The sequence below is a fragment of the Hippopotamus amphibius genome, chromosome 9 (assembly GCF_030028045.1).
Source record: "Hippopotamus amphibius kiboko isolate mHipAmp2 chromosome 9, mHipAmp2.hap2, whole genome shotgun sequence".
NCBI classification, from domain to species: Eukaryota; Metazoa; Chordata; class Mammalia; order Artiodactyla; family Hippopotamidae; genus Hippopotamus; species Hippopotamus amphibius.
Genome location: NC_080194.1, coordinates 136510286 through 136535995, shown reverse-complemented (window position 1 = coordinate 136535995; position 25710 = coordinate 136510286). Strand labels below are relative to the sequence as shown.

The window sequence follows — 25710 nt, the reverse complement described above, 5'->3', positions numbered from 1 at the left end:
GAAGTGCAAATCAAAACTACAGTGAGGTATCACCTCACACCGGTTAGAATGGACATCTTCAGAAAATTGACAAACAGTAAATGCTGGAGAGGGTGTGGTGAAAAGGGAATGCTCTTGCACTGGTTGGTGGGAATGTAAATTGATACAGCCACTATGGAGAATAATATGGAGGTTCCTTGCAAAACTAAAAATAGAGTTACCATATGATCCAGCAATCCCACTGCTGGGTATATACCCAGAGAACACCATAATTCAAAAAGACACATGCACTCCAATGTTCACTGCAGCACTATTTACAATAGCCAGGACATGGAAGCAACCTAAATGTCCATCAACAGATGAATGGATAAAAAAGGTGTGGTACATACATACAATGGAATATTACTCAGCTGTAGAAATCAATGAAACTGGGACATTTTAGAGACATGGATGGACCTAGAGACTGTCATACAGAGTGAAGTGAGTCAGAAAGAGAAAAACAAATATCGTATATTAACACATATATGTGGACTATAGAAAAATGGTGCAAATCAACCAATTTGCAAGCCAGAAATAGAGACACAGATGTAGAGAACAAACATATAGACACCAAGTGGGGAAAGCGGGGAGGGTTGGGGGGGAAAGAATTGAGAGATTGGGATGCCAAATAGAACACTCTAAATATATGCAGTTTATTGTATGTTAACTGTATCTCAATAAAAGTTCTAAAAAAAAAGGAATCCACCTGCCAATGCAGGGGACACGAGTTTGATCCCCAGTTGGGGAAGACCCCACATGCTAAGGATCAACTAAGACCCTGCGCCACAACTACTGTGCCTGCGCTCTAGAGCAACTACTGAAGCCCACGTGCCTAGAGCCCGTGCTCTGCAACAAGAGAGGCCAGTGAAATGAGGAGCCTGCACTCCACAATGAAGAGTAGCTCTCAGCAGCTAGAGAAAGCCCATGTGCAGCAATGAAGACCCAACGCAGCCAATAAATTAATTAATTAATTTAAAAAAAGAGATCTTCAGATTCTCAACAGAGGGCAGAAATCTGGACTTACACTTAAAATCTCCTGATTTTATATCCTGACAAATTTTTAGAAATTTTAAAACACAGCATGGACCCAACAGATTACATCCACAGGTGAGCTGACTTTGGCACAGGAGACCTCTGCCCTCGATGCTGACTTGTATGGTTACCTTCTGCTACTATTTCCTCTGTGGGCGCCGAGATGCTCTGTCTCCTGTTTCAGGCTGGGATGTGCACGCTGCTATTGCCCCATCTTACAGAGTCTCGAGGGAAGCAAGCACGTACCCACGGCCACTTGGTGGGGAGGGCGGGGTGGCTCCAAAGCAGGGCTGCGTTTCCTCTTAGTTCTCTGAAGGGGGCCGGCGCGGGGCAGCTTTCGGGCTGTCACTCTGAGCTGACCTCTGCAGTGCAGGGAGGAGAGAGGAGGGAGGAGGGAAGAGGGAGGGGAGGGGGAGGAGACTGGGGTCTACTCAGTCCTCCTGAGCTCTGGGCAAGAGAGCCATCCTGACCCGAGCTCCCACGGCAGGGCCTCTCTCCTCTGCTCAGCCGGGGGGTGGCTTTCTCGGGGACCAGGATGCAGAAGTGGGGGCTGTGGGCTGCGGCCGTCCTGACCCTCCTCTCCGCACAGGCCTTTCCACAAACGGACATCAACATCAGCCCAGGTGAGCGCGGGGCCAGGGCTGGGAGCAGGCAGAGGGGGACACCCCGCAAATACTTGAGGTGTCAGTGAGGCCTCACTTCCCGGGCTGCAGGCCTGCCTGACCCAAGGAATGTTGGGGTGCCAAACTGAACCTCCTGACAGCCCCTCCAACTCCTCTCCCTCTAGCGCATTGGCATTGTCCTAGGGCCAGAGCCAAAGAGACCTGGTGAGAAATCCCAGCTTTGCATCTTAAAAGCTGTGTGACCTGGCACAGTTTCTTAACCTCTCTGAGCCTCAGTTTCCTTCAGAAAATGGTGGTCACAAGGGCACCCCCTGGGCTACTGTGTGAGGGAGATGAGGTAACATGGGGAAAGTGCCTGGCACCCTAGGAAGATCTGAAAACTGTATTTTTGTTAGGGATTTGGCATCTGGGCTCCCCACCCCCAGCTTGGCTGTGACAGCTGTTTTCAGGGAGCTTTCAGCCTTGCCGCTGTGCTGCTGGAGTTGGGCACTCAGGAGGACATAGTTGTCCCTCTAGTGACCTCCCTGGCGGCCTGGCCCAGTGACACCCAGCTCTGCAGATTTTCTGTGTCCCCAGGAATTTGGGATCTGTCAGCCTCAGGCATGTGGCCTCCTAGTGTCCCACTTGGAGGATGCGGGGCTTCAGATGAGCTCAATTTCTTCACCTCTGCAATAAGGAGGCCAGGGTGCTGGCTCTGGGAGGAGTCCTAAGTCCTTCAATCCCTTCAAGGTGGAGGATCTTGCCTGTCTCCTCTGCCAGGAGGGGCCTTTCCAAACATTGTTTAAAAACTATAATAATAATAATACCAACAACAGTTGATACTTGTGTAGGCCTCACTATATGCCGGGCACTGTTTTAAGCACTTTTTAACATATGGATTTATTTAATCCTCACGAAAACTCTATGGCAGAGATACTATTTCTATCCCCATTAAAATAAAACTCATACTGTAATAAAACATCTGTAAGATCCCCGTAAGGCAAAGTTATTGGGCTGTTACAGTGTTGGGGTGAATCTAAATAGTGGGGTGATAGGATTGCCAGATAAAATACCCGATGTCCAGGCAAATTTGAATTTCAGATAAACAACAAATGATTTTTTAGTGTAAATGTCTCAAATATTGCATGGGACATATGCTAAAAGTTATTTGATGTTTATCTGAAATTCAAATTTAACTGGGTATTCCTTTTTTTTTTTTTTTTTTTTTTTAATCTGGCAACCCTAGTGATGGGGGATAAAGGGTGGTCAATACATCTGGGCAAGCATCAGGGGCTAGGGTCTGCCATAAACTCTCTGAGTGTCTGTATTAGTCAGCTCGGGCTGCCGTAACAGAAGACTGCAGGCTGGGTGGCTTCAACAACAGGAAGAGTTCTGGAGGCTGCACGTCCAAGATCAAGATACCATCTGATCTGTTACCTGGTGAGGGCCCTCTTCCCAGCTTGCAAGTGGCCACCTGGTGGAGAGAGAGCAAGTACTCCAGTCTCTCTTCTTCTTGTTGTAAGGGCACTAATCCCATCATGGTGAACCCAAGACTCCGTCTAACCCTAATCACCTCCCAAAGGCCCCACCTGCAGACACCATCATATTAGGGGTTAGGGCTTCCACATGGGAACTTGAGGGGCACACATTCAGTCCATAACAGTGTCTTTGCATCCTTGCTCTTGTGCCTCAATTTCTTCATCTGTGCAATGGGTGAGCAGGAGAGAAGTTGGACAAAATATCCTTGAAGGGTATTTGTGTGTTCCAAGATCTTACCTTTCTGCCCAAAATAAGAGGAAAGGCCTGAGGCTGAGTTTGAGAGTGGGAGTAACTAGGGGAGTCCTCTCTCTCCCACTGGCTTGTGCCCAGAGGACCTTTCTCTGAGCTTCAAGTTTCCTCCTCTGGAAAGTGGGGAAGATAGTGGTGTCCATCAAACATTTTGAGGACTTTTCAATGAGATCATGCAAGTGAAGTGCTTAGCACATAGTAAGCACTTGAAAAATGGCTCATTACCTTACTTCTTCTGCCACTGTTGTTGTTGATGTTATGATAGAATTGGCCAGAAAGCACACTTTTCTGCTGTGACAAAAGGCCCTCTAAAAGGAGCTTCCAGACATCTAGCCCCATGCTTCAGCCCCACTCTACAAATGAGGAGACTGAGATCCCTTCCAACCCAGCAACTTTGGAGATCTCAGAGTTGGAGTTGGAAGGAAGGGTCCTAGAAATCCACTCAGCCCAATCCTTCCACAATACAGCTGTGGAAACCAAAGCCTACAGGGGCCAAATAGTCTAGCCAAGGTTACCATCTGCCCAGCCCAGCGAAAAGCCCAGTTCAAGCCTGAGTGGACAAATCTGCTAGAGGAAAGTGATTTCAATGCAGAAGAGAATGTGTGAGTTAAGTGTGTGTGCCTGTGTCAAGTGGGTGTGTGTGTGTGCGTGAGTGTGTGTGTTGACGTGTGAATAGGGAGAGCTTATTTGGGGTCTTAGTGAGCCCTTGAGGACCATGAAGGTGGGCACACGGCCTTACTGAGGGTGGGCCTGGTTCGTCTTCCCCTCCCACATCCCCAGCCTTTAGGTGCAAAGCAGAACAGGGCATCAGTCATTCCACCCTTCATCCCACTACCCTGGACCTTTCATACACATGCAAATATATGCAACTAGTGCATCTTGGCCATACCCCTAGATCTGCTTTGGAAACAAACATTTAGACACTTCTGAGAGACTTAGGAGGATTTAGCCAGACTAGATCCTTTTCCTAAAACCTTTCTCTGAACCTGGCTTTAATCACTTTGTTTACGTGGATTAAAAAATATTAAGCACTTAAAAGAGGGCCTGTCACCTGGTAAAAGCTACATAAATATTTGCTATTATGATTCTTCAACAATAACCATCAAAAAGTTTCATTTCCTTGGCTCCTAAGCCCAAGAACTTTCCACAGCAAAGGAAATTCTAGCACAGTGTTTTGATGCTCAGGGCCTGCTTCTGCAAGGCTTCAGGGGTGGGGAGGGAGAATCGGTCAAGTTCTGTAGCCTCTTCCTCGCCCCTCCAGGAAGCTGGCATTGTGCACTCAGCTCCAGGAATATTCTGGCACCCAGGCTGTTTCTGTTGTAATAATATATCGTGTTTACTAGAACACCTACTACGAGCCAGGCACTGGCTTCCCTGTGAAGTAGGCACTGTCATCATGCCCATTTTACAGATGAGGAAACTGAGGCACAAAGAGCTGCGTTTCTAACTGGAGTCATCTGACTCAAGAGTCCAAGCTCTGAGGCTGGAGCACAGAGGCTCCGGCAACTGGGTGTCCCTACTTCCTAGAGTACACCCCTCCCCACCCTCCAGTCTGGATCATAGAGTTAGATCCTAAAGTACCCCCACCTGGACACTAGCCCATTCCCTACCCCTCCTCTGTGGTCACACAGCCCTCTGCATACTTCTAGAATGTCCCTTAGTATGTGAGGACTCATTGCTGAGTGTGCTATGTGTTCCTCAATCCAGACTGTGAGCAACTTGAAGGCACAGACTTCAAGCCAAATAAGCACCCAGGAAACATTGAATTATTTGCTTAATTATGTTGGTTGGTCTTAGCTCAGGCTGCTATCACAAAATACCATAGACTGGGAGGCTTAGACCACGGGTATTTATTTCTCACAGTTCTAAAGCCTAGGAACTCTGAAATTAAGGTATTGACCAGTTCAGCTCCTGGTGAGAGCTCTTCTCCTGGCTTGCAAATGGCCAGAGAGAGGAGAGCTCTGGTCTCTCCTCTTCTCATAAGGGCACTAACCCCATCATGGGGGTCCACCCTTATGACATCATATACCCCTAATTTCTTCCAGAAGGCGCCACCTCCAAATACCCTCACATTGCGGGGTAGGGCTTCAACATATGAATTCGGGGAGAGGAGGCACCTTCAGTCCATAACGTTGTTAAATTTGGTGTTGAATATATTTGTCTTACAGATGAGAAAACCAAGACCATTTAAAGATGTTTTCTGGAGGCACTGTATAGCACTTAGGAATTTTCAAGTCCGTCAGATCTGAGCCTCATCCTGACCCTAACACTTGCTAGCTGTGGCAGCGAGTGACTTAACCTCTTTGAGCCTTAGTTTCTGCATCTGTAAAACGGGGATGATATACAGATACCCCTTCCCGTTTGGTCTCGACAGTTATACCAATCACGCAGTGAATGGCCACTGTTATGAGGAATATAAAAAATCACCCAGTGCTGTCTCCTCTGTATCATGTGGCCACAAGAGCAGCCCCAGAGAAGGGAAAGAAATGCTCAGACATGAGAGGCCTGGGACCAGCAGTTCTGCACACTGGAGCCAGGCTCTCTGGGAAGGGCCTACCGTGGGTTGAGGTGTAGACCAGGGAGGCAGCAGGAAGCAAAGGTGACGGAGACAGAGCCCTCCCAGTGGCCACCTTGCCAGGCACTGGGAGACACTTCTGACCCCCTGGGACATCTGGGGCCCAGTAGTGACCTGGGGGGGGGGGGTGTGCAAACATGGCCCCCAGAGCCTCCCCCTGTTCTCCCGGCCGGCTCCCAAGACGGATCTGGGCAGGAGGTGGCAGGGGAGTGTGTTTGTGGGCGGCTGGATTGGGGCCAGTGGAGCGAGCAGCCAGATCGTGTAGGAAGCTGACAATTTATTCTTTTAAAAAGAGAGAGATTAAAAAAAGGTGCCCCTAACTACTCCGCTGGCGTGTCCTCGTTCCTTAACAAGCTCAGACTCCCACCCCAGCTGGGAAAACTTGGGGGCCTTTGGTGCTGCTAATTGAAGTAAAATACCATGTAGTTTGCCCTCTTGGTTTCCAGAGCAACAAGCTTCTTTGTGTGTCCTCCCCTGCTTCCACCCCTCCCCTCTGTCACCTCCAGCCTTGTCCCTCTCTCAGATTCCCAGTCCGGCTGAACCATGCACCATCTCCAAATGCTCCCTTCTCTCTCAGACCTCTGGGCCTTTGCACATGTTGTGCCCCGCCAACTTGGAACACTCTTCCTCTGACTCTTCCCTGTCCTCAGGTCTCAGTGGGGGTCTCACATCACCCCCTCCAGGAAGCCACCTGGATCACCAAATCTGGGCTATGTGCCACTTTTAGGTGCTCCTGTGATAACACCCTGTATTTTCCCCATCGTGGAAGGGGACTCACTCTGGTGTCCTGTCATAAGCACCAGTGGGCATCCCCGAAGGCAGGGTTGGGGTGGCCACCAGTTCAACTGGGGAGAGAAAAGGGACAAACAGATGACCAGTTTCCAAAACAATTTGGGTACTGCTCCCTCAAGTTTCTGCCTGCATAATACAAGTCCATATTAACTGCATATTAATGACATGTTACTTCTGTGCTTAGTTTTCTTAACATCAGTCTCCACAGAGTGTAAGATCCATGAGGTCAGAGGTCACCTCTGTGTTGGGTGCCATAGTATCTCCAGCACATAGCCAGCTACCTGAGACCAAGTAGGTGCCTAAATAAGACTTGTTGAATAAACAAAGGAATGAACAAAGGACCAAACCATCAAGACTGAGACAAAAGGAAATGGACTTAAATGCAGCAGCAATCTCTAAATTAGGTCTGGAGCCAGAGAGCCTGGCTTCAAACCCCAGCTCTGCCACTTAGGAGCTATGTGACCTCAGGCAGCTTACTCAACCTTTCTGTGCTTTGGTTTCTTCATCTATAAAGGAGGGTGATCATGCTACCTACCTTGTAGGATGTATGAAGACTAAATGAATTGATATGTACAAAGTGCCTGACACAATGCCTGGCTCAGATGGACGCTCAGTAAGGTTGGCCCTGGTTATTATGTTGCCATCACTATCTGACTGCCAAGCTATAAAGCTGTAGAGATCTCTTCACAAGAGAGACACGGATTAGCAAAGGCTACTTTGGGTTCCAGGTTGATGAAAATCCTCTGAGGGACTTTCGTTTAGTGGTTAAGACTCCGTGCTTCCAATGCAGGGGGCCCGGGTTCGATCCCTGGTCAAGGAATTAGATCCCGCTTGCAGCAACTAAGATCCCGCATGCACAACTAAGACCCAGTGCAGCCAAATAAATAAATATTTTAAAAGAAAGGAAGGAAGGAATATTTATAAAGGAAGCAATGAAGGAACGAAGGAAAGAAGGAAGGAAAGTCCCATAAGATCCTTCTAATCCTTGTTTCTAAAATCCCAGAGGCGAAGGAGGTGGGGTATGCCAGGCAGGGTGCCGTTCCTTATCATCGCAGTGCAAGCGAGGGGCTCCTTTTTGCCTCCCGGGTCCTCCCAATTAAAGGTCTTTGCCTGCCCAGGTGGAAAGGGGAGTAATTGAGCAGTGACCTGTCACAGCCCCATTTTCTGGTATGTTTCACCCCAGGCATCCATAACCACCACTTGCTCAGTGGAGAAAATCAAAGGGACCGGGCGTGGGGGGAGGGCGGGAAGGTGGGGGCTGAGACTCTGCATTGCTCCCCAGCTCCCTGGTGATGCTGATACCCCTCCTCACAGCAGTCATTGTGCTGAATGCTCTGGAGAACCAGCGTCCGTCACCTGCCGTCAGCGCTCAGGAAAGCCCAGGCACGCCATCCTAGAGTCAAGATACACCCGTTTAGAGGCATCAGGACACACGGGTGGTGCCCACACCCTTCTCACCGCTGTCCCCCAAAAGGGGCACTTGACCCAAAGAAGCCGTGTTTGATTGCCTAGCATGCATTTAGTCATTCAAAACGGGTTGTTGCACCCCTACGATGTGCCAGGCACGGGGCAGAGGTGATCACAGCAGACCTCGAGCAGGCGGAGGCCAGACTGAACAAGAATTCACGGGGATGTGTGAAAGGTGGGGGCTCTAGGAGCTCTTAGAGAGGCTCCTACCTCATCTTCCCTAAAGAAGCCACCCTGCGGGGACTTCCCTGGTGGTGAGGTGGTTAAGAATCCACCTGCCAATGCAGGGGACACAGATTTGATCCCTGCTCCAGGAAGATCCCACATGCCGTAGAGCAACTAAGCCCATGCGCCACAACTACTGAGCCCACATGCCTGAGCCCGTGCTCTGCAACAAGAAGCCACTGCAATGAGAAGCCCAAGCACCACAAGGAAGAGTAGCCCCCGCTTGCCGCAACTAGAGAAAGCCCAACACAACCAATAAATTAAATGTTTAAAAAAGAAAAAGAAAAAGAATTGGCTGAAGGCAGGGTAAGGGAAGTATCTGCAAAGATCCGGGCATGCTTTTGAGAAGTGGCAAGAGCTGAAGCAAATCTGGAGCATGTTGTGAGGACAGGGGATAAACTGCAGAGGCAGGCGGGAGCCCTGTTCCTGAGGGCGATGGGCACTCCTGGTGGGCTTCGGGGAGACGAGATCGGGGCTTTGGAAGGATCCCTCTGGATGTGGAAGTTGAGATAAGGCAGGAAGAACAGCCAAGAGGCAGTTGAGGGGGTCTCTGTGAGAGATGACAGGGGAAGGAAGGATGTGGAAGGGAAAGAAAGAGAGACAGAGACAGAAGGGAGGGAGGGAGAGGAAGGGAGGGAAGAAGACAGGAAGGAAAGAAGGAAGAAAAGGAGGAAGGAAGGAAGAAAAGAAAGAAGGAAAGAGAAAGGAATTGCAGAGGTGCTGGGAGATGGAATAAATAAGACTTAAAAATTGATTGGATGTGAAGAGAGAGAAAAGAGGAGATAAAGATGGTCTGGGGCAAGTATCCACCAATGCTAGACAATGCTGGTCAGTTCCAGCCAATTCTTGTCAGTTCTGTCTAATCAAAAGTGCGTGAGTATGGGACCTCCCTGGCGGTCCAGTGGTGAAGACTCCGAGCTTCCACTGTAGGAGGTGCGGGTTCGATCCCTGTTAGGGAACTAAGATCCTGCATGCTGCGCGGCAACCCCGAAAAGGGTGAAAAAAGTGTGTGTGTGTGTGTGTGTGTACACAGCTCTGTGCACGTTCCTGGGGAAAGAAAGGAACAGGTGTTTTAATCAAGACAGTTATACTATAATATGTGATATCAAATAAATCACAAAGGTAGAGTAAATTTAATGGGGTTTCCTAGGTTGGATCTGAGAACAGAAAAAGAAAAAACTGGTGAAATCTGAATAAAGCCTGTAGTTTGGAGAAGAAAATGTACCCATATTAATTTCTTAGTTATGACAAGTATACTGTGGGAAGGTAAGATGTTAACATTAGGGGAAACTGTATACTATTTTTGCAACTTTGCTGTAAATCTAAATTTATTCCAAAATAATAAGTTTAATTTTAAAATTAAAAGTTTTAAAAGTTAAAAGAGAGGACAATGAGGGTGGAAACTTCCAGGTCAGACCTTATGGTAAATTAGAGAACAGAAAATGTCTCCACTCTAGGCATCCAGAAATAGAGATAAACTTTACAAATATCCTTTGAAAATTAAGCTGGGCTTTCAAGAAAGTGAGGAGGGTGAGCAGGGCGGGAAACAAAGTTAGAGATGGAAACCAAAGCAGTGGGCACATGCGTAGCAGAGCGCTGGCTGCGGTGTCGGCCTCCCTAATACAGAAGCTCGGGCTTCACATCCACACTGGGGAGGGAGGGATGAGACTCGGACTCTTTCACAGAGAGGAGACCAGTGAAGAGTTCCACCTCATGGGAAAGGATGCACCAGGTGGGGAGTGGGGAATCCTCCCTCTGTCTGAGAGATGACCAAGAATTTTCGGCTTCATCCCAAATTCAGGAAGGAAATGCAAGACTTCCCCTGTGCAGCATCCTTTGGTGAAGTCTGTACCATTAAATTTAAACACAGTGTTCTAGCAATGCCCTGGGGCTTTTAAGCCATGGGTTTATAGTTATATATTTAAACTCTAATATTAGAGAAATAACACAAACTCTACTTCTAATCAGTTGCGTGGCTTAGTTTTTGTTAAAGAAACTACAGATAGGCTGAGAAATGTGGACGTTTGCTGGGTGCTTTGTGTTGCTGCAGTGTGGGGTTATTTTACATTTTGGAGTTCTGCCTTCCGTCTAGGGCAGGGATTCTATTGACATTTGGGGTCAGAAAACTCTTTGTTGTGGGGGCTGTTCTGGTCATTGTGGGATGTTTAGTAGCGTTTCTGGCCTCTACCCATTGGATGCAAATAGCACCACCACCTCTAGTTTTGACAACCAAGAATGTCTCTAGGCATTGTTTAATGTCCCTTGGGAATCAAAATCACCCCGGTTGAGAACCACAGCTCCAGGGTGATCAGTTAAGGGCGGCCTGAGATATGATGCTCAGATTTAGAACTGGGACAGTCCTGGGCAAACTGGGGTGGTTACATCCCCTACTTCCATCTTTAATATGAATAATTAGGATGCAGATAATTACAGGGTGGGTAAGAGTGGGGAAAGTGATTTAGCACCAGCAAATATCATGCTCTTGGGCTACTTATTCCAGCCAACGCCTGGACAAACGTGGCCCTGTTCTCACCAAGGAGTGTCCTTGCTTACAAGGGATAGATGGAAATTAGATGGAAATGGTTTTTTGCTTCACATCCATGCAAAGGGGGAACCGCTCCGAAAGCAGACCCCTGGGAGTGATTCAGCCGAATCTCTCTGTGTAGAGGGCGTGGGCAAAAGTCCTCACAGGGAGCCCAGCAACACCCAGCATCACGAGGAGTCCTTCAGCCGTCTCAGCATCGAGGCAATGTCCTCCTGGACCAATGCTCTCAAATGAGAGAGGCGGAGACCGAGGTCCAGAGGAGGGCAGGCAAGGGCCGAGGTACTGAGCCCACTCACTCCATAAGCAGAGTTCTCTCCCTTTGCCTTAAAGGAGAGGGTTAAGAGCAAATTTGGAATCAGCTGGCTCCGGCTTGGATACAGGCACGCGTTGAAAACAGTTGGCCAGGACTGGCGGGGAGGGAGGGACAAGCCAGGACTGACCAGCGCAGCTGCCTGGGGTGGGGGAGGACTAGTTCTGGTCAAATGGGAAAACCCAATGGCTCTCATCAGGGACAGGTAGCCCCGCTGGAAGCTGCCTGCTTAGCATAGCTCTATGGAATAAAGCAACTGTCCCTTTCCTTCCCCAGAATAATTCATAGAGATGCATGTGTGTACACATACAAACTTTTGATTTTGTGTTAATTTCAAGGGTTTTACTGGACCCCTGAAGCCCATTAACCTCAGTGACGAGACCCTGAGCTAATCATTGATAATCACGCTATTATGGAGCTTCCGTACACGCCAAGCACTCGGCGAATTTATTTGACTCCATTCGTTGGCCTAGCAACCTGATGAAGTAGGGGCTCACACGCAATTAACAGTCCTCAGCCCCGGGACTTCCCTGGTGGTGCAGTGGTTAAGAATCTGCCTGCCAATGCAGGGGACACAGGTTTGATCCCTGGTCTGGGAAGATCCCACGTGCCGAGGAGTAACTAAGCCCATGCGCCACAACTACTGAGCCTGCGCTCTAGAGCCTGCAAGCCACAACTGTTGAGCCCACGTGCCACAACTACTGAAGCCTGCAGGCCTAGAGCCCATGCTCCGAAACAACAGAAGCCACCGCAATGAGAAGACCGCACACCGCAACGCAGAGTAGCCCCCACTCGCTGCAACTAGAGAAAGCCCGTGAGCAGCAACAAAGACCCAACACAGCCAATAAATAAATAAATTTATTTATTAGAAACAAAACAATCCTCAGCCCTATTGGTTTCCCACGATGAAGTATCATGTGTATTTTAAAATCAAAAACTTTGGTGTTGGGAGGCCTGGGTTCAAATCTTTACTCTGCCTCCTACCAGCAGGATGATCTCGGGCAAGTCACTTAACCTGTCTAAGTCTCAGTTTCCCTCTACACGCTCGGCACATCACAAATGCTCAATAGAGGTCGTCCACTACTTCCTTATTCATGAGCCCAGCCAGCGATTACAGCGGCTTTGAAGGCAAAGATTCCACACCCGTGGGCACCACAAAAGGGACCCCAAAGCTCTGCCAGTCTGGGAAGGGAAGGAGTGTGCCAGCATCACCTGACACGTCAGGTGCAGAGCTGGGGCTGGGACCCAGGCTTCCGGACACCAGTCTCACAATTTCCCGGTGCCTGGTGCCTGCTCTCGAGGAGGAGCCAACCAACCGAGTTCCAGGCGGGTTCTCAGCATGCATTTCTCCCCCAGTGAGTCATCTTCAATCATGGTTTCCAAAAAAAAGTATATGCTAAGAGGCCTCCAGAGGGGCCGAGACTTTGGAGAACTTGAATGTCTCCAACACGCCTTTTTCTGTCTGTCCCTTTTCAGAACCCCAATGGTTCCATAGGCTGGATGTAAATAGTCTTGGCTGCAGTTTGTCAGTAAACATATAGGGAAATATCCACCTTCACCAGAGAGCCCAGAAGTGCAGGTTGAAATAAGATACCATTTTTATGCTTATAAAATTTACAAAGATTGCCATTAAAGTTGTAACAGCGTAGGCAAGGGCGGGGTGAGATGAACGCTCTCAAACATCCCTGTGGGAGTATCAATTGCTTCCAGGAGGCAATTTAGCAAATTGTATCAAAGCTTTGATCCCCCCAGAAAATCATCAGAAATGCTGCAAAAGCTTTATGCACAAGGCAGTTCACCTCAGCATTATTTCTAATAGCTTTTTTTTTTTAAAAAAGAAAACAATCTAATTAACCCCAAATAGGGGAATGATTAAATAAACTCTAGGGGGGCCACTCAGGGGAGTATTCAAGAGCTATTTGAAACGATGTTTACAAAAATTTATAGACATGAGGGGAAATGCTTATCCTCTAATTTTTAGAAATCAGAATACTGACAGGGGTGGGTGGTCAATATTATCACAATTGCATTTTTTTAAAAAATCATCATGACAAGAAGAAAAACACTCTAATGCAGTAACGTTTTCCAAGGATTCTATAATGAGCACATATTAATTTTATTATTTTGTAAATTTTAAGTATGCGTTAATCATAACAGGACACTTTTTACTTTCATTCTTAAAAAGATGTCATAAGTTGTAGCATCAGTGTTTGCACGGCCAACCTTCTTCCCAATCCATTTTCTCTCTACCCCCAGCCATGCCAGAGCTGCCCCAGGCTTCCCTGTGCCCACTGTTCTGGATGGAGTTCAGAGGCCACTGCTACAGATTTTTCCCTCTCAATAAGACCTGGGCCGAAGCTGACTTCTACTGCTCTGAGTTCTCCATCGGCAGGAAGTCCGCCAAACTGGCCTCCATCCACAGGTGAGTGGACTCCTCCATCCTTTGTAGTCCAACCAGACACCCCCTTTGGAAAGGGATGTGGAGAATGGTGTCTCTCACTGGCGTTTCTCTTTGGTAATTGCTGCTTTTATTCAGCCCAGTTTCTCACGGACACTGGCCTTGGCAGTAGAGGACAACACATTCAGCAAGGGTAGCGAACAGGAGGCTAGAAGGTCCGTTTTTCTAAGGGCCGATCTTGTGCCGTGCCCCGTTCTGTATCCCAGGGGGTTTGACCCTATGATACAAATCACATAAATATACATGTAAAGACCATAACAGAAGGCATAAGAACTGACATTTATTTGCTAAGTGTTTATAAGCATCAAGTTCCTGCAAACCATACTAGGGAGGTATCCTCACTTCACAGATACGGAACCTGAGGCTCCAAGAAGGTAACCTGCTATCAAGCGGTGGAGCTGGGATTTGAACCTGAGCAGTTGGGTTCCATAGCCCCCCTACCAAGGCCTCCTTCAACATTCCTCTGTGCCGCCTAAGCCCCAGTCACGCTGACCATCTCGAAGTTCTCCAATGTGGTCCAGCCCATATGCTCCCGCCTACTTTGCACATTCTGTTCCCTCCACTGGGAATTCCTGTCCTGTCTTCTCCTCCAGGTAGACGCTTCCTTAACCTGCCAGAGTCAGCTCTGTCATCACCTCTGAAGTCACCCCTGACTTGGTGGCACCTGACTGCACTCACCTCCCACCACTCCAGGAGCACTTTCTTCATCACTTTTGTGACATCTGACATCCTTGCTGATTTGTGGATTCTTTGAAGCCAGGTGTAATGTGTTCTGTTGCCACTAAACTACAAATTCACAATCTTGCCTCATCTTTCAAGAATCTCAGAGACTTGAAGTTAGAATGACGGTTGGTTCTTTACACTTTAGAGTCACTGAGTTTTGTTAAGAATGGGAAAGGGGTCCTCAATCTTAGTTTCCAAAAAAGTCTCAAATCCTCGCATCGATTCACCCAGCAGATGTATTGAGCAGACACTGTACCCTTGGTGGTGCTGCAGAATATAGTGAGGCAGTCAGGGTCCAGCCAGGAAAACAGGAACCACTGCAAACATTTAACACAGAGAGAATTTCATACATACACAACTGATGGGCTCTGAGAACTTAAAGAAGCGGTAGTGGATCAAGAGGTTCGCACCAGCAGGAGGCCAAATCCAACCCCTAACTGGAGGGCCGGCCAGTCCTATGGGAACTGGAGCCACAGAAGCCAGGCAGCCACTGCCAGCACCTCCCCCGGCAGAGAGGGAAAGAAACAGCTTGCTTCTCTCTCCCTCCCATCCTCCCCATCAGTGCCTCCCATTACATGCAGGGCAGCTGATGTGGAAGCCTGGGAAAGGCAGTCTTCGGGGGTCAAATCCCCTGTGATACAGAGCACAGCACGGCACGTGACTGGCCCTTAAAAAGATGGATAAAACAGGTTCTCAAAATTTCCCAGCCTATAGATGAAAATGAAATATATGTAATAAAGAGTAAATTTAAAAGTGATTCCAAATGGAGATTTCCCTTTGGCCTGCCTCATGGTGCCTGTAACCTATCCCATGGTTTAATAGGTATTAGAAAGGATTCCAGGGACTTCCTTGGTGGCGCAGTGGTTAAGAATCCGTCTGCCAGTGCAGGCAACATGGGTTTGAGGCCTGGTCTGGGAAAATCCCACAGAGCAACCAAGCCCGTGTGCCACAACTACTGAGCCTGTGCTCTAGAGCCTGAGAGCCACAACCACTGAGCCCACATGCCACAACTACTGAAGCCCATGCACCTAGAACCCGTACTCCGCAACAAGAGAAGCCATCGCACTGAGAAGCCCACGCACCACAATGAAGAGTATCCCCCATTTGCCACAACTAGTGAAAGCACGCACACAGCAACAAAGACCCAACGCAGCCAATAAATAAAAACATAAGTAAATCAATAAATACATACATACATAAATACATAAATTTACTAAAAAAATAAGAAAGGATTCCAGGCAAATTCAGGGCTTTTCCAACAGCCCGTGACCCAGATCTTGCTCTTTTCTGCCTCAACTTACCTCCTTCCTCTCTTCTCAAGTCCTGACATCCCTCTTTTTCTCTCTTCTACTAACATTTCCCAAATGTTATACTAGCATTTCCTCTCTTATACAGGTAGTTTTCCACTTTGGCATATAATACTTTCCTGAAAACATGTAGAAAAGTTGAACTTGCACAACACATTCATCTGTTATAAATGAAGTTCAGTTCCCATAAAGCTAGACAATATTATAAAATCTCTAATTACATCTCGTCTTTGAGACACAATCCAATACTCTAATTCTGGCATTTTTTTCATGCTTTGTAATTTTGTTCTTTTCCTTCATAATTAAACACACAATTACGTTCGCGGAGCATCTGATTAAAGTTTAAGGTTCTCATACTTTCAGCTTACCTAATAATTTCTATCTTTGCTTCAAGTGACAGTTGAATTGGATTAAGTTCATTGGATCTCTGCTCCTTATTACTTGCAGTAGCACCTTGGGCCTTTCTATCTCCCAGTTATTTTGACCAGATATGGGGAAAACACAACAAAATATTGTAGTAGTTTCCTAAGCAGGCGCTGTTGAACAAAGATGGCACTAGTGCTAAAATGGCTGGGCAGCCACTCCCCCAGATGACCTCTCACCATGCATGTTCAGCAGTTGATGTAGGACACCTTGAATTGTGCGTGAAAGGGGCACTTGGGGATGCCAGTGCCTAGCTGGGTAGGACCAATGGCAAAGACCCATTGGACTAGAGAACACTTTGTCCCCAGAAGTCTATCAGTCTGATGCTAGACAGAACACACTGTCTTGGAACATGGACGTTGAATAGAGCCTGATGATGGCATTAGATAAGATGTCAAGTAGAACTAATGAGTGATGTTGGTCCGTGTGGTCCTTGCAGCGCACTTGGGGAGACCAGACCATCAGAAATAGAAAACTAAACAACGAGCCTGCCCTGGGGAGCATGGGAAATTTGTGCTACGGGTGGGCAAGGATTGGATAGAGGGTGTTCATGGAAGATTTCCTGGAAGAACTAGTCCTGCATCAGGATCTTGAAGGCTTGGGAGGCTTAGGGAATGGGGGCAGCAGGTGTTCTACAGGAAGAAACCCGTGCAATGTTACGTGCATTGGTTGAAGACATTCAAGTCAGGCAGCCCCAGGCTAGTCCCCGCTCCACCACTTCCTACCTGGGCGATCTTGCCCAAGTCACATAAACTCTCTGAGCCGGAGTCCCCAGCTGGAGAATAGCAGTAGTCACACTGACCTTTTAAGGTTGAGGAGCTTTAGAAGAGATAATGGATCTGAAGTCCTTACACAAGTGCTTGGATAACTCAGTGCTCCACAGTGGGAGCTGTTATTATTTTTATTAATTATAATCATGGGTGTCTCAGGAGGTCCTTGCTGGGCTTCCCTGATGGCTCAGAGGTTAAGAATCCTCCTGCCAATTCAGGGGATGCGGGTTCAAGCCCTGATATGGGAAGATCTCACATGCTGCGGAGCAACTAAGCCCGTGCACCACAACTACCGAGCCTGTGCTCTAGAGCCTGTGAGCCACAGCTACTGAGCTCACATGCTGCAACTACTGAAGCCCATGTGCCTAGAGCCCGTGCTCTGAAATAAGAGAAGCCACTGCAATGAGAAGCTCGCGCACCACAACGAAGACTAGCCCCTGCTTGCCACAACTACAGAAAGCCTACACATAGCAACAAAGACCCAAAAGTAATTAATTATTAATATATATACATATAACAAAAGAGGTCAGTGCTTACTTAGCGTGCCCAAGTCAGATCAGCTTTCTGAGGGCAAGTCAGCCCAGCCTCACCCACCCTCTTTCCTCTCCATTGCCTCCAATAATACCTGTCAGTCCATTAGGCTGCTATAACAACAGTGTCACAGACGGGTGGCTGATTAAACAATAGAAATGTATTTCTCACAGTTCCAGTGGTTGGAGTCCAAGATTAGGGGGCCAGCGTGGTCAGGTCTGGTGAGGGCTCCCTCCCTGGTTTGCAGTTGGTCATCTTCATGCTGTGTCCTAAGGACACTAGTCCCATTCAGAGAGCTCCACCTTCCTGAACTAATTACCTCCCAGGGGCCCCACCTCCTAATACCATCCCATCAGGGGTTAGGATTTCAACATATGAATGAGGTGGGGGGACAAACATTCCATTCACAACAAGGTTTGTTTAGCAGCTCCCAGCATGGGACTGCCTAGGGCGTTGTGTTGAGAAGGATTCTGAGAGCCAGAATTCTGAGTGCTTCTGGGATGGATTAGTAATGTCTTCCCCAGACACACAATTAAGGAGAGTAGACATGTATGCTTTCACTCGGCACCAACGCCTCAAGCAAAATGAAATCTGTTGGTGGACGTTCTAGACAAGGTGGCAGCCTGTAGAGAGCAGTCATTTAGAAGAAGCCAGTGGGAGCAGGTATACTCTGTTGCATGGTACCTCAACATAATCCTGTTTTGAAGTGAGTTATTGGTTAGGTGTTAGGTCTGGGGCTGATTATTATTACTTTATAGTGACTTCTTTTTCTTAAATTTTTTTCTTTATGGGAGGATAGTTGCTTTACAGTATTGTGTTAGTTTCTGCTGTGCAACAAAGTGAATCAGCTATATGTCTACATATATCTCCATATCCCCTCCATCTTGAGCCTCCCTCCCACCCTCCCTATCCCACTCTTTAGGTCTTCACCAAGCATCGAGTTGATCTCCCTGTGTTATGCAGCAGCTTCCCACTAGCTACCTATTTTACATTTGGTAGGGTGTATATGTCGATGCCACTCTCTCACTTCGTCCCAGCTTCCCCTTCCCCTCCCCTGTGTCCTCAAGTCCATTCTCTACATCTGCGTCTTCATTCTTGTCCTGCCACTAGGTTCATCAGTACCATTTATTTTAGATTCCATATACAGTATATGTGTTAGCATACAGTATTTGTTTTTCTCTTTCTGATTTATAGTGACTTCTTCAACACACCAATGTTCACCTTTTAGTGTCATATGGAAGCCAAAAATGTGGAATCCCTTGTCCAGTGGGATCTGTCCCTCTGAGTCTGTGAACTGCTTGCGTGAATTTTGCCTGTTACTTGTTCACTTGCTGTCATGTCACTTGCCCACCCTTCTCATCTCTGCAATTGACACTTCCCAGGTTCATGGATATTGGGCACTCAGTGAGCAGGTATCCTTGCCTCCCTCTGGGGCCTCCGATGCAGCAGCTCCAAGTATCATGTCCACACACAGCTACGACTCCAAGGAAGGAAGGCAGTGGTGGAAACTTGAGCCTTTTCCACCCACCACTCTCCATTTATAGAACAGGAGAATGTTTCCAAGACGCCCTCTCCCAATTACCCCTTACATCTACTTGGCTGAACTGGGTCAGATGGCCAGTGTTAGCTGCAAAGGAGGCTGAGATAGTGAAATCTGGCCTTCCTAAATTTGAGTGTAGGCAAAGGGCAAAAGGATTAGGAATGGCTGTGGGATTGGTAACCAGTAGCGTCTGCTCCTGCGCCTGTTTGATGTGAGGATGAAATGAGTTTGTAAAACACTCAGCCTAGTACCTGACTATGAAATCAGTGCTCAAGAAACATTTTAATGACCTGAAGAAAATCTCTGTGTTCCTATCTATTATATCTATCTATCTATCTATCTATCTATTTATCTATATCTATCTGTCATCTATCTATCTATCTATCTATCTATCTATCTATCTATCTATCATCTATCTATCTATCATCTATCTATCTTCTATCTCTCCATTCATCCATCCCTATTTCTCTGTTGTTTTTGGCAGCAGACTGCCTTCAGGGTCCTCCATCCCTTTCTGTTGTTGGGTGAATTACTTTATAAGCTCTTTGAAATAGGAGGTGAGAACCCCCCAAGAAGACACCAATGCCTTCTGCTATGGTTTGAATGTTTGTGTCTCCCCCCAGGGTTCATATGTTGAAATCCTAATGCCCAATGTGATGCTATTAGGAGATGTTTAAGTTCTGAGGGTGAAGCCCTTATGAATAAAGTTAGTGCCCTTAAAAAAGAGGCCCCACAGAGCCCCTCTGCCCCCATCGGCCACGTGAGGGCACAGCAAGAATTCTGCATGCAGAAGGGGCCTCACCTGACCATGCTGGCTCCCTGACCTTGCATTTCCCAGCCTCCAGAACGGTGAGAAATAAATTCCTGCAGTACATAAGCCACCCAGTGTGTGGTGTTTTGTTGTAGCAGCCTGAATGGCCTAAGACACCTGCTGAAGAGGGTGGACTATTAATTGCAGGATTTGGTTTTGCTGAGTTGGCTATGCAAGTTCAAGCCTTGAGCTGAATTTTCCAGCGAAACAAAAGATTTTGAAGATGTTCTAAGATAAAAGGATTTGGAGAGAGGAGGCTATGTAAGGACTGGCACCGTAAGGAGGGCTTTCAAGAACCAGCAAAGACATCCAGTTTTCGTTATTTGATGCATGCAATGCAATGTCAACTCCTTTCTTTGTCTCTTCAGGATAATCCACCTTGTTTGCTACTGTTTTTATATTTCTAGATGTGTAGCAGTGCTGAGTCCTGCTTTGCGCTAGCATGGACCAAATCGAGATGTCCCTGAGGGCACAGCCCATAGGGGTGCCTTAGTTTAAAAAGGAAAAAGAGAAAGCAGGATTGCATCACATCCTCTATTTACTTTGATCCAGGAGGGCTAACAAGAACTGCTGTCAATTTGCAACTCAATCTTACGCCAAGAGGCAATGAATAACACGCTACTGGGTTTCTTACCTTTGCAGCTGGGAGGAGAATGTCTTTGTGTATGACCTCGTGAATAGCTGTGTTCCTGGGATCCCAGCTGACATCTGGACAGGGCTTCACGATCACAGGCAGGTGAGGAAGCACTGTCCTTCAAGCCCTCTTGGAAGCTCCAGCCAAGATTCCATTTTGATTTAAAAGCCTTTCATATGGAACCTATGTGCCAGGTCACTGCTGCGTGCTCAGCACACAGAGACAACAGACACGATGATGCCCCAGTTAAAATATGATCATCGTTGTGAAAGAGGGTAGTATGGGAACATATTGGCTGGCCAGGCACAGCCTCTGTTTAGGTTTGGATTCTCCAAAAAGCAGACACAAAAATGTGATTAGATGGGTAAGAGCTTTTTGAGGGAAAACATTTGCAAAGGAAAAAAGAGGAAAGGGTTGAAGAGGCAGGGAGGGAAGATCTTCAGACCGTAATGTGGGTCTCAGCCCTGTGAAAGGAGAGGGGGAGGCAGGGCTGGATGAGGAGAGCCTCAGATCACAGCACACTCTGGAAAGTCTTGGCTAAGCCAGTGAGGTGTCCCCAGACAAAGGATACCCATTCTAGGAGTTGCACATGGGGCAGGAGTGGGCCAGAACTAGTACCCATGACACGCCGAGTCACCAACTGGGAACAGCATGGAGGAAGCACAGGCTCACTGTGAATGCAGTGCTGGGTCCAAGGGGCTTTCAGTCAACCGTGCTCCCTCAGCTGGTCCTCCTGGAGGAGCACTGAGCTGTACACGTCTACAGCTGCCACAGTCTCCCAGGGTAAGAGATATTTCAGCTAACATCTAGTGGATAAGTAGGAGTCAGCTAGAGGAAGAGCATTCCAGGTAGAGGGCACAGCATAGGCACAGGTGCTGAGGTGGGAGAGATCATGGCACACTCAAGGACACTAAGGGCCAGTGTGTCTGGGATGCAGAGTGGGGCAGATGTGAGTGGAATAATGGTGGAGAATAAGGCCAAAGAGGCTGGCTGGGGCCAGATCACATACCTGGCAACATCACAGCAGACTCCGCCTGGAGATTTTATCTCCAAACTTTCCCTGGGCAAGCTACCTCTGAGCATCTGTCCTACATGGATGACTCCAGCCCTGCCTCAGAGCGCACAGCAGATAGGGTTCCAGTTCCAGCTCCTGTTCTTCCACATACTGGATGGTAGGTGACTTCAGGGCAATTTTTTTTTTTTTTAATGTCTCTGAGCTTCAGTTTCTTCAGCTGTAAATGGGAAGATAATGATACTGCCTGGTTGTAAAAAGTAAATGGGCCAAGATTTGTAAAAGACTTGGCCTGTGCTTGGCACACTGTGAGAGCTCATTAAGGGTGGTCAAAATTGCTATCAAAGTTGCAAAAGTGGGACTTCCCTGGTGGTCCAGTGGCTAAGACTCCTCGCTACCAATGCAGGGGGCCAGGGTTCGATCCCTGTTCAGGGAACTAGATCCCACATGCTGCAATTGAGTTCGCATACTGCAACTAGAGACCCCGCATGCCACAATGAAGACCCTGTATTCAGCAACAAAGATCCCACGTGCCACAACTAAGACCCGGCACAGACAAATAAATAAACATATATATATATATATTTTTTTTTTTTTAATTAGCGGAAGTAACAATAGTGGCCAGACTCAGTATAGATATTTTTAAAAATCAATAAAATTCATCTGGCAAAAACTCAGATGCAAGTTGTAACTTTAAAAAGCCAAAATGTCCTGTTATAATAGTAACTTTAAAATTGGCTTATGAATATACTTAGAGTTAAGGAACTTGTATTATAAGACCTAAGAATAATAATAACAAATGATACAGTAAAAGGACTTTTTTAATATTTTTCTTTTCAGGCCTAGGCACCAAGTGCCAGGCACTAGCTAAGTCTCTTGATTGATTGATTGATTGATTGATTGATTGATTAATTGGCTGTGTTGGGTCTTTGTTGCTGTGTGCAGACTTTCTCTAGTTGCAGAGTGCAGGGGCTTCTCTTGTTTCGCAGCACAGGCTTTAGGCACGCAGGCTTCAGTAGTTGTGGCATGTGGGCTCAGTAGTTGTGGCGCAAGGGCTTAGTGACTCCGCAGCATGTGGGATCTTCCTGGACCAGGGCTTGAACCCACGTCCCCTGCATTGGCAGGCAGATTCTTAACCACTGTGCCACCAGGGAAGCCCTTAATGCTTAATTCGTTCAATTCTCACAATAATTCTCTGAAGGAACTATTAGCTCTATTTTATAGGTGTGGAAACAGGCTCAGAGAAGTTAAATAACTTGTCCAGATTGCAGAGCTAGAAAGTGGGTGGAGCTGGAATCCCAAGCTCATCTCTCTCCCAGAAGGAACATGCAATTTCCATTAAGTGAAGTGGCCTCCATAATCGTCAGTGCTTTGGGAGAGACTTTTATTGCAACACCAATCAGATTCCCAACAGGACTTTTCTTGTAATTGGACAGACTATTTCCACAGCAGGCAAGAAAAACACACACTATTTGGACAGAAAGAAAAGAGATAAAGGGTGACTCCCACCCAAATATTAAAAAAAACTTTAATGTAGTAGTTAGGGTCTTGAGTACTGGAGTCAGATAGACCTGGCTTTGAATCCTAGCACTGATGCTTATTAACTGTGTGACTTTGGGTAGACTAATCTGAGTCTCGGTTTTCTCACCTGTAAAATGGAGATAACAATGCCTGCTTTGCCAGATGGTGAGGATAAAATGAATAAAGCACACCCAGCATGGTACATACTAAGCCCTCGACAAACGGCATCTAGTAATGTTACCAGCCAGAGCCAGAACCAAACTCAGGTTTGGCTGCCCATTTTTCAAAAGACAGCGTTCGAGAGAGAGGGTTGGTAGAACAAGAAAAGTGCTTTATTCCAGAAGCCGGCAACCTGAGGAGAGGACAGACTAGCATCCCCAAAACCATCTCCCAGTTGCTGGTTAGGAGACAAAGATTTTAAAGGGGAGTTTCAGGGGTGCACAGGCAGGGGGTCTGTGCCTAGAAGAGCACAGTGAGCTCTGACAGTCATCTTGAAAGTGGTCATGCAGTGGTCAGATCAGCATCATCTTGACTGTTTTAAGCAACTCCAGGGTCAGTTTGTTCTCATTTCCTTGAGGCCATTTCTTGGCACTGAGCTAGCCATAGATTCAGTATTGCTCCAGGGGGAGCAGTTTATGTCATGGCTGCAGTCTGGTCATCATGCAGTTAGCTTTTTCCCTCTGGTGGCAGTCATAATATCTGCAAAACAGCTCAGGAATGTGCATCGGACACTGTGATCTATTTACTTCGGGAAGGAACTAAAGATTCTGTGACTCTGTTGTCCTAATCATTAACTGTTTGAACCTGCTCTTTTGTGACTCAGGGGAGGCCTGGGAGACCACAGCTTTTCTGCAAGCAAGAGGCAGGGGACCTGGAGGGGCTTTTGTACCTAGGAAGGCCCTGCAGGGTCCTGTTCGATTTCAGTAATGGTGGTAATGATAGTATATCGGATGAAAGTGAGGACTTCTGCCCTGTTAAATATGGAGGTAGTAGAATGTTGCCCCCGGCTGGAGCTGGCTCGAATGCTTGATCTTTCTCTCCTTGGCTTGCTTCCTTGCCTCTGGGTGCAACCCCCAGGAAGGGCAGTTTGAATGGACAGACGGCTCATCCTATGACTATAGCTACTGGGATGGGAGCCAGCCAGACGACGGCGTCCACGCGGACCCAGAAGAGGAGGATTGCGTGCAAATATGGTACCGGCCCACCAGTGGTGGGTGCCCTTTAGACCAGGGCTCTTACAGGGGTGCTGGGGAGGTGCCAGGGATGTTGGGGACACTGTGAATTGCTCAACACCTTGGAGAGTGACCAGAGGTCACTGGGGGTTGTTAGGGGCATGGCAGTTCTCTATGGTAGATGCATTTTCAACAATGTTTAATGGTGCATTGTTGACATGCAAACTATGATTTGGATGAAAAGACATTAGAGAAGCATGAAAAAAAGAAAGTCATATAGAGACAAAGGATGGTGCTTTTATATCAGCTCACCAATGCACCAAAGGTGGCTCACTCTCCTGGACATTAGAACAAAGGAATGCCTGGAGGAGTACCCAGGTGTTGTACGGAGAAGAGTACCCAGCTGGGTTCAAGTACTGGCCCTGTTCTAGTTCTGTGTCCTTGGAGGCAATTACTTATACTCTCTGAGATTCCCTTTTCTCTTCTGTAAAATGGATTTAATAATTGTTGCTGCCCACAGAGCTGTTCTGAGCATTGAAGGAGATATAGTTGATACAGCACCGTGGCAAGAGCAGGGACTCTGGAGTTGAGTGTCCTTGTCTGAACCCCAGTTCCACCACTTATGAACTGGGTGGCCCAAAGTAAGTGCCTGAACCTCTTGGTGCCTCAGATTCTTCATTTGCAAAATGGGGCTAATGACACAACCCTCGGGAAGGCTGTGAAGGAAAAAGAAGATGAAAGACATAAAGTGGCTGCAGTGGTTTGCATGTGGTATCAGCAGTGACAACATCACTGTGAACAATGTAGTCACTCCTCACACCAATCCTGAGAAGCAAACACTATTCATATTTCCATTTTGCAGATGAAGAAACCAAGGCTCAGAGAAGTTAAGTGATTTATTCAAGTTTGCACAGCAAGTAGGTATGGAGCTGGGTTTCAAACCTATATCTACTCCAGATCCAAGCCCTGAACTGCTGCTAGTCCCTCTTTGCTCCTTTTTCTTTTTCTGATGAGGGGAGGGAGGCAAGGAACAGCGACTTGCTATCCCAGGAGCTGTCCTGGAGCCTGGGAGCCAGAGCTGGGCCAAGCCTCTGGGTGAAGCTTGTCCTTGCCTCCACAGTGGCAAGTCAACACTAGCCTTATGAGAGGGTAAGGTTGGACGGCAGCCTCATTAAATATCAGCAAGAAAGGAACGCCAGTGTAGACAACAGGCCTACGGGAGAGGACGTTTACTCTGGTGGGATGGTGGGGTGACTTTTATTGCGGTGGATGGACCTTCACACAGAGTCTCTGCTTTTTCCCACCACAGCTCTGAGGTCATGGAATGACAACACCTGCAGCCGAAAGTTCCCCTTTGTCTGCAAGATCACAGCCCTGACCATTCACTGATCCAGTCTTGCCCTCTCGGAGCAAGCCCAACTCCAGCATCGACCTGATCTGTAGCTGTACCTAAT

At 47.4% G+C, this 25710-nt stretch overlaps 1 protein-coding gene across 1 annotated transcript; it reads left to right on the top strand.

The window, feature by feature from the left end:
* Nucleotides 1-1585: 1585 nt before the first annotated feature.
* CLEC19A (C-type lectin domain containing 19A) lies at nt 1586-25710 on the top strand. Its single transcript, XM_057748850.1, has 5 exons — nt 1586-1673; nt 13611-13776; nt 20560-20653; nt 24162-24294; nt 25566-25710. Exons 1-5 carry the CDS (start codon nt 1586-1588, stop codon nt 25643-25645), a joined length of 561 nt encoding a protein of 186 aa, XP_057604833.1. The 3' UTR covers nt 25646-25710.

What these genes read in the sequence shown, in the direction of transcription:
- CLEC19A (XM_057748850.1), top strand. Translation starts at nt 1,586, where the DNA reads ATGCAGAAGTGGGGGCTGTGGGCTGCGGCCGTCCTGACCCTCCTCTCC. An exon ending in GGACATCAACATCAGCCCAG is followed by an intron (nt 1,674 to 13,610) that starts GTGAGCGCGGGG and finishes CTCTACCCCCAG; the next exon opens with CCATGCCAGAGCTGCCCCAG. An exon ending in GGCTTCACGATCACAGGCAG is followed by an intron (nt 20,654 to 24,161) that starts GTGAGGAAGCAC and finishes TGCAACCCCCAG; the next exon opens with GAAGGGCAGTTTGAATGGAC.